Source organism: Zea mays, chromosome 4 (genome assembly GCF_902167145.1).
Source record: "Zea mays cultivar B73 chromosome 4, Zm-B73-REFERENCE-NAM-5.0, whole genome shotgun sequence".
In the NCBI taxonomy this organism is placed as follows: Eukaryota; Viridiplantae; Streptophyta; class Magnoliopsida; order Poales; family Poaceae; genus Zea; species Zea mays.
The window spans coordinates 13,138,515-13,147,057 of record NC_050099.1 but is presented as its reverse complement, the minus strand read 5'-3'; the positions used below and the strand labels follow the sequence as shown (position 1 = coordinate 13,147,057).

General features: G+C 43.8%; 1 protein-coding gene and 1 pseudogene across 2 annotated transcripts; both read left to right on the top strand.

The window, feature by feature from the left end:
* Positions 1-200: 200 nt before the first annotated feature.
* Positions 201-1,370, top strand: LOC103655108 (60S acidic ribosomal protein P2A-like; annotated as a pseudogene).
* Positions 1,371-1,858: 488 nt separating this feature from the next.
* On the top strand, positions 1,859-8,543 carry LOC100285994 (uncharacterized). 2 transcript variants are annotated; one of them, XM_035966959.1, is made up of 9 exons: positions 1,859-2,013; positions 2,169-2,294; positions 2,887-2,966; positions 3,372-3,474; positions 3,599-3,755; positions 3,862-3,990; positions 7,554-7,640; positions 7,759-7,803; positions 8,108-8,543. In XM_035966959.1, exons 2-9 carry the CDS (start codon positions 2,173-2,175, stop codon positions 8,264-8,266), a joined length of 882 nt encoding a protein of 293 aa, XP_035822852.1. In that variant the 5' UTR covers positions 1,859-2,013; positions 2,169-2,172; the 3' UTR covers positions 8,267-8,543. The 2 variants fall into 2 exon arrangements, with proteins under 2 accessions (XP_035822852.1, NP_001353669.1); NM_001366740.1 differs by having other exon boundaries at positions 1,913-2,013; positions 2,164-2,294; positions 8,108-8,353.

Below are 8,543 nucleotides of genomic sequence, written 5' to 3'. Positions count from 1 at the left end.
AGTTAGTTCCCATTTTAGAATTATATTTCTTTTTAATTCTAACAGACAATAGATTCGAGGTACTCTGATAATTTGATTTTACGATGATTTGCTTTAGTTCCTTCGGTGGGCCGCTTTACCATTTTATTACTTCACCTCACTCTGTCATGTACCTAAAATGGAAACTAACTAGTATGATGATTTCTGATGGCTTGAGCAAGATGAAGTTTGTTGTTGCCTACCTACTTGCTATCCTCACTGGGAATCCAGCCCATTCGGTAAGAACTTGATAGCCATTATGGAGTCAGGTAATTTCAAACTGTCATTCCAATGGATAATTCTTGTTACTATTAACTCTGCTTTGCTTTATGGAAAAGACTTGATTCTGACAATAGCATTACCTACTTCTTGGATGTAGGTTTTTTATGTTTAACTAGAATTTAGCACAACTGGTTTGATTTGCATTGGTAGCGTATTCATCACAATAGTGTTCTTGTACTCTGTGATTTAGATAGTGTTTGGTTCCGGAGCTAGTTGGGATGGAGGGGCTCCATGCCAAGAAGCGGCTCCGTCCGGAGATTTTAGGGGAGTCAGATGGTACATCATTTGAGGATAATTTTTCATTTTTAGAGCCACTTTGTCCTACATGGAACCAATCCAAACAACAACAAATTGAGACAGAGCGGCTCCGTCCCATACTCCGGAACCAAACAATACCTTATTGTTTTGCTCTTCTACTTGTACTTGATCGCATGACTCATGAAGCAAAAGCATATGATTTAATCATTCCTACTTATACATGTTGCAGTTGGCTGTGAAATTGACAATGAAAGGATGGAACTCCTGTTTCCCAACTGAGCGGTAAGGACATCACCGTTCATTGCTGCGAGCAGGGAGAAGTTTGGTTGGCGACGGCGGTGCCGCTGTCGCGACTGTTGCCCCAGCTACATGTGGAGCTGCTCCCACAGCCGAGGCAAAGGAAGAAGAGAAAGTGGAAGAGAAGGAAGTGATGATGTAAGTTTGTTGTTCTCCAATTCTGGCTGCAAGTTTTTTCCAATCAGATCAGCATTACTAAACTACTTTGTTCCGAATTCTAATTATATCATCATGAGCAAAATACTACTTCCAATCCATCATGATATCATGGTCACCAATTCTTTTACTGTTGTTTCCTTTGCTGTCGACAACATCCAGAGACTTGACCATGTTGATTATCTTTTATGCAAGACATCGGCTTCAACCTCTTTGACTAGGCTACGCAGTCATCAGAGTATTGTTTTGGGCAGTAAAACCAGAGGAAAACTAGAATCATGTTTAGATTTAACCTGGTTTTATGTCAGAAAGTACTGAAAGACTTCCACTTGTCTTTATATATTGTAATCCAGTCGTAGATTGCTATGCTGATTAGGGTTTATGATGAACCAGGGTTTTTCTATCTTATATTATGAATTGGTTACCATAAAGTTTTTGGGTTGTTTAACTATTTGTTTTTACATGTTGATATTGCTTTGTTCATCCTTATCCACCTACACTATAGCTATTTGCTATCATAAAAGCACCTTATAGCAGTTTGCCTGGAGTTATCAAGCTGATATTAATGCTTTATAAGATCCTGTGGTACCTTTTATTTTAAACAATTTTAAATTATGCTATAAATAGGTGTTGTATATTTTATGATTATACACATATACCAAATGTTAGGACTTGGTTGTCAAAAATATCAATATTCATTTAATTTCTAGCCTCTAAGGGAGCATTTGATTTTCCTGACTAAAGTTTAGTCGAAAACATTCACATTTAGTGATGTTAATAAAAGTATAAAATAATAATTATTATTTTTGTATATCATATATTTTATCATATTGATTTCGTAGCAAATATATAAAGAATATGATAGGATAGACAGGCGACAGCTGCACTTCAGCTGTTCACCCAGCGCGCGCGCGCGCTCGTCCGCCGTCGCCCTGCCCAGCCCTTCGCCGGTCCTTTCCCAGGCCTTCGACGCGTCCTTCGCCGTCGAAGAGTCCCCAGCAGGTATGCGCATCCTCTCTTCCGTTCATGCTGTGCGAAAAAAACCCGGACAACAGAACCCTAACTTTAAGCTTGTATATTCGGATCTGTTCTAATTGTAAGTGTGTACATGCCTACTAACTTCGATTTTGCAAAACTTATTGGGTTTACAAGTGTAGCACCATGCCCTTTTCTCGGCCCGCCGTTGGTTTCTTAGTTAGACTGGTTGGGGTCCGGCCAAGCTGCTGTCCTCCTTCCCGTGCATTTGCAGCTGTCAGAGCTCAAAAGATTCAGCTTCCCAAGAAGTAAGTGTTCTGAAATTTCGGATACGTATACTCGCTATTTCTGATTTGCGCACATGCATGTAATCAAGCGCTATACTGTATGGCTAATTGTCAAATCAGTGTATCCACTAAAATGGAGGTGTATGTAGTGACTGGTGTCCTAAATAAGATGTGGATTTGTATGCTGGTCATTTGGACCATAGAATATAATCTATCAACTTCTATTGCCACATAGCACATACACCATTGTAGTTGTGATGTCATTGTGTGGCTTGTGTCACAGTAGAATTGTGCTTGCAGTGAATAAGCTTGCCATTGTAGTGACAGTTACTGATGAACTCAATGATGTTTATTTAGGCCCATAATATCAGGATGTGTGGTCCTAGGTAGTTGTTACCAATTACCATTTTTTGTTTACTTGCTATTTTTTTTATTTCTTCTAACTTTACTAGTATTGCTTAGTCAAAAGTAGTTATTCTTCTGTCGAAAAATGACAGTTGCAATTAAACGAGGCAAAAACAAGTGCTAACTGCCTAGAATATGCCTTTCTTTTCTTAGACTATTTTATTATTTGAGTAGTATTATTTGTCAATTTTGTGTACTTCTATCACAGAAAAAGGCGATTAGATGAAGTGTGCTTAGAAAGGTTTCAACAATACAGTAGAACATACATCCAGTCATGGATTCTTCAAGGTTTGTTCATTCTTTTGATGATTCTGTGCATTTTGATCCTTGTACTTCTTGAAGTGGTCAGTATACAAACAAGTAGCCCAGCATTCCCTGTGTTCTTCCAATATTTTTTGTTCTGCTTGCTCCTTAGTAGCTGAGCAAATTATTTAAGTTTGTCTAAAATCCTTATTTTTTATAAAATTTTCTTTCCTGTCACATTCAAATATGTCTCTGCTGGTGGTGTATAGATTGCTTATATCTGTTCTATTTAATTGGTTGTTCAAAAAAAGTTGCATGACATCCCTACTATGGTAGGAAATTTCTGATATCATTTAGATTTAGACATCTGCCATTTTGTAATTCTATACTTTGTATGCAGAGCCATACTTCATAAGCTATTCTTCTTTATTGAACTTTATGTTTCTGTAGGCAAAGTCATTGTGGATGGAAGAGTTGTGAATAAAGCTGGAACACAAGTATCTGACAAGTCTGTCATCGAAATCAAGGCTGAAATCCCAAAATATGTATGTAGGTGATGCTCTAATTAATTAGCTTAAAGTTTTTTCTGATTTGTAATATACAAAAATTACTCCGTTCTGAAGCTTACAATCATCCTATCTCTCTTTTTTTTTTAAAAAAAACAACATAAAATGCAGAGCAGGACATAAGCTTGAGGCAGCTATCAAAGGATTTGATATTGATTGTGATGGAAAGATAGCCCTTGATTCAGGATTATCCACAGGTGGCTTTACTGACTGTTTACTTCAGCATGGAGCATCACATGTTTATGGTGTAGATGTTGGCTATGGACAGGTTTCTTTACTCTTTTGATATTAGCTAAGTCCTACTTTATCTGTCAGGTAGTTGCTACGCATATGCAGCAATATGACTCTAAACCTCAATGTGTCCTCCATTTCAGGTGGCTGAAAAAATTCGCACACATGAACGTGTTTCAGTGATCGAACGCACAAATTTAAGATATCTATCTCAACTGCCAGAACCAGTTGACTTGGTGACACTAGACCTATCATTTATCTCCATTCTCTTGGTATAATTTAATGCCCACTCTATTTTCATGTATGTGTAGCAGCCAGAAGGTTATATATGCATTTAACATTTTCTAACAAAACACATATCATATAGCTGATATGTTAATAAAGCTAATGATGCATTTTCCTAGTTGGTAGAATAGTGCCTTTTTTGTCTGTTCTCTGTCTGTTTTTTATTCTGTGCTCACAATTTTCCTTCTCTATGGTTTAGTACTTTAAAAGGGCAAGCCTGGTGTAGTGATGAGAGCTGTCTCACTGAGTCACCAGGTCATGGGTTGTAAGCAGCCTCTCCGCCTTTGCGGGCGGATGGCTTGCCTCGGTTTATCCCTTCCCAAGACCCCACTCTTGTGGTGGGGCCTCTGGCACTGGATCCTCCTTTTTTTATGGTTTAGTGCTTTCTTTGTATACTCAGCGTTACAAATTATTACTGAGCTTTGAAATCAATCTTTCTTGAAGATATGTTTGTCATGTAGTGTAAAGCAGCCCAAGGAACTGCACAGATGGCCAAATAAAATTTCAACAATCGTTAGGCATGTCATTAGCTTCAGTAAAAGTAAAACAGTAGAGTAAACACTAAACACATACATTGGTAAGGTCGAATGCATTTTCTCCTATGCGAACACATGGTCCGACTATCCATAATTCATGTCTATTCTGTTTTTCCATTCATCATTTCATCTTATCTTTACCATGTGTTAGAAAAATGATAGTTTTTCTGTTGTGAAAAATCATTCCTGGTATAGTATATACTGTATAGTTTACATGACGTAAAGGATTAATGGGCTTCAAAAAACTCGACCTGCGGGGGTAAGACAGCCCCCAGGCATTGTATTAAGAAGAAGACCTTCTCACACAGGTCGAGAAAACCCTCGAACCCCTGCCCTACCCATACACAGCGGCATCGAAGCCCATGTGAGAACGACCACGACCGGGGCTGAGCCTTAGGCCTGTGCTTTGGCGTGGGACAGACGATGGGATTTTTTTAACCACAACCTGAAATTCGCTCCACGGGGAGTCGAACCCAGGACCTGAGAGTGCTACTCAGACCACCTAACCAACTCAGCTAGAGGCCCTTTCGCATTAATGGGCTTCAGACTCAAGTTCTTGTGAAGTTCGCTTTGTTATATATTGTTCAAGAACCCAATCAACCACACAGTGACTATGTTATGACCGACATCAGCTATAAGAGACGTCGGGATCAGGATCATGAGGTACCAACACCGTGATCTTGGCCGGCCACCTGCTCCCCATCCCTACTCTCTACGCCACGACCCCGGTAGGATCCACAATCCTATCAACCTGGTATTGGAGATGACACATGATCCTCCCACCACCACCCTACCACGAACCACCTCCACATCTCTACCGCCGTCAATTTTCGCCGCCGCGCCTCTCCCTGCCCCAACGAGCCTCATGCTTGCGTCATCTCCATCTGCGACCGCGACACCGCTGACCCTGGAGGGCCTCAACACCAACCTCACCTCCATCAGCAACATCGTCGCCACCCTCGCTCGCTCCGTGGTGTCCATGGAAGCCTTCATGGTGCACGTAGTCTTTTTGTCCCAACCACCGCCGGGGGCAACTCCATCAGCGACCACGCACTTGCTACTTCCTCCACCGGCTACTGTGTCACCGCCCCTGCCACCAGCGTCGCCGTCAGCACGTTTGATCGGGGCCAATACATCCGCGCCAGCAGGACTGCCACTTCACCTCATCTCCATGCCACCATCATCGCCGCTGGTCCGTCATACGTCCTCTTGTCGATGACGGCGCCGGAGTTCACGATGGCAATGTCTCCAACACCGACTACGTCCTCTGTCCCCAGCCACGAGGTGCTCTATGGGGGAGTGGACGGTACCCTATTCTTGGGTGCATTGACTGGCGACGACGTCCAGGGCGACACACCCATGCCATATGGCGCTGTGCCACCGGTTGCCCACACTGGGCCACACCCTGACCTGGCACCTCCGCGGTTCTACAAGCTCGACTTCCCCACGTATGACGGCGCTGGGACCCTCTCAATTGGCTCAACAAGTGTGCGCAGTTCTTCCGTGGCCAGCACACCCTGCCCTCGGACCGCACATGGTTGGCCTCCTACCACCTCACTAGAGCCGCGTAGACGTGGTATTATGCCCTCGAGCAGGACGAGGGCATGCCCTCGTGGGAGCGCTTCTGCGAGCTGTGTACCCTCCGCTTCGGCCCGACAGTTTGTGGCACCCATCTATTTGATCTTGCACGTCTACCGTTCACATCTTCCGTGCAGGAGTACGTCGATCGCTTCAATGTCGTGTTGTGCCATGCCTGCGGCCTCTCGGGACCCGAGAAGGCAGAGTTGTTTGTAGTTGGGCTCCCGGACCACATTCGCATCGTCGTCGAGCTTCGCGAGCCGCGGGACCTCCAGTCGGCCATGTACTTGGCCCGGGCCTTCGAGACCCGCGCAGTTGCGTCGACACCGGCCCCTACGGCGTAGGGAGCCAATTTCCCGCTGCGCCAGGGTCAGCCTGCGCCAACTCGAGCCCCGCTGCAGCAACCACCCCCAGCACTTGGGCGACGCACCAACCCCAGCAGAAACCGACTACCCTGCTCGCCAGTTCCGTTGTCTCTTCCCTACGAACAACAAGAGCGGCACCATCAAGGGCTCTGCTATAAGTGTGACGAGCCGTATGTCTGGGGCCACGTCTGTCAACGCCTCTTCTACTTGGAGTCGACCGACTTCATTGACGACGATATCCCGACCAACATCTCTGCTACAACAGGTCCTCGTAACCACAATGTTGTGGCAGGGACTGCTCCGGGTGGATGAATTGTCAACGCCTCTACCCCAATTTTCAGCTCGAGGATGAGCTGTTTTCGCAGGCAAGGAGAGATGTTATGACCGACACATGCTATAAGAGACGTCGGGATCAGGATTATGAGGCTTCAGGGCCAAGTTATCATTAGATAAGGTGATAGCTATTAGAAGCTATTAGATAGGAGTTAGATAAGATGAGAAGCTATTATATAGGAGTTAGTTAATTAAGATAAGATGAGAGGAGGGACTATAAAACAACTCTGTACGCCTCTATTTGGAATGAAGCAGAAGCAATTACTATTGCCCGCTTCCCCTAGGGAGCAAGGCGAACCCTAGTTGCCACCCCTTCCTCCTCCTCTCTCTTGCACCCCACCCCGCGAACCCTAGCTGCCACCCCAACTCTGTACGCGGGTACTGTAGCTGCCCCTCTTCCGTCTCCCCCTCTCTCTCTCTCTCTCTCTCTCGCTTGTGGGCAGCCATGGCGCACCAACGCCGTGGTCTTGGCCGGCCACCTGCTCCCCATCCCTAGTCTCTACGCCACGACCCGGTAGGATCCACAATCCTATCAGACTACCATGGTAGGATCAGCTTCACTAAAACTGGAATAGAGTTGAAATCATGCGTCAGGAAATTGAATTGCATTTCTCCCATGCAAATATGTGGTGCAAGCATGTAACTAATATTTAAGCTTGCTCTATTTTTTATTTCATTTGTATTTGGGTCATGCTTTATACCACCCTAGCATGGACTTATGCTATCTATGAAATCTAGGTCATGCCTGCTGTTATCAAAGTAATGAAAACGGATTCTACATTGATAACACTTATCAAGCCTCAATTTGAAGCACGTAGATCACAGGTAAGATTGAAGGGAAAGAGTGGTTCTTCCCAACTTGAATTTGGGGCTTTGGGCTACTTGTTATATGTACAATAATAGAGACAACCCAATCAAATAAATCTTGTTTGATCTTGCTCAGGTAGGAGGTGGTGGGATTGTTCGAGATCCTTTGGTTCATCAAGAGGTAGCAGCTCTGCTTTCTTTCAACCTTGTTCCTATAGTAATGTCATTAAGCTCTTTGTAGAAAAAAATGTTATTTCTCATTATTTTGTATTCTGACTACAAATATGTTGCTTCCTTGCAATAGAGTTCCTATTTACTGCTGGAAATTGAATGATAATTTGCTGTGTACATAAAATAAAAACAATTCATCAGAATCTTCGATTATCCTGAGAAAGGATGCCATATTTGTGATGGTATACTTCAAATACTGTTTTCCCATTGAATTGTGACTTTGGAATCACTCTATTTTGATCCATTCACTCCAGGTACTGGATAGAATAATTTCAGGCGTGGAAGAATTTGGATTCTGCAATAAGGGTTGGATCGAATCTCCTATAAAGGGTGCAGAAGGGAATAAGGAGTTTCTTGCTTGCTTCAACAGGATCCAATATCAGAGTCACAGCCAGAGGCAAAGGAACCTGTAACCTAGGATGTCAGCAGAACCTGTAACCTAGGATTATCAACCATAACCTCTGATATTCCTGATATTCTTAGACTGTCTCCAACAATAACCGCTAAATGGTCCGGTTTAGCGCTAAATTTAGCGGTCGAGGACGTGCGCAATGCGTCCAACAACAACCGGTATATGGCGCGCTAAATTTTAGCGCTCGTTCGGGAGACGCCAAACGTAGAGGTTGTCGAGCGTCCGCTACACGCTGACTGTTTTTCTTTCCTGTGCTATTGAAGTGCACGCTTCCTCTC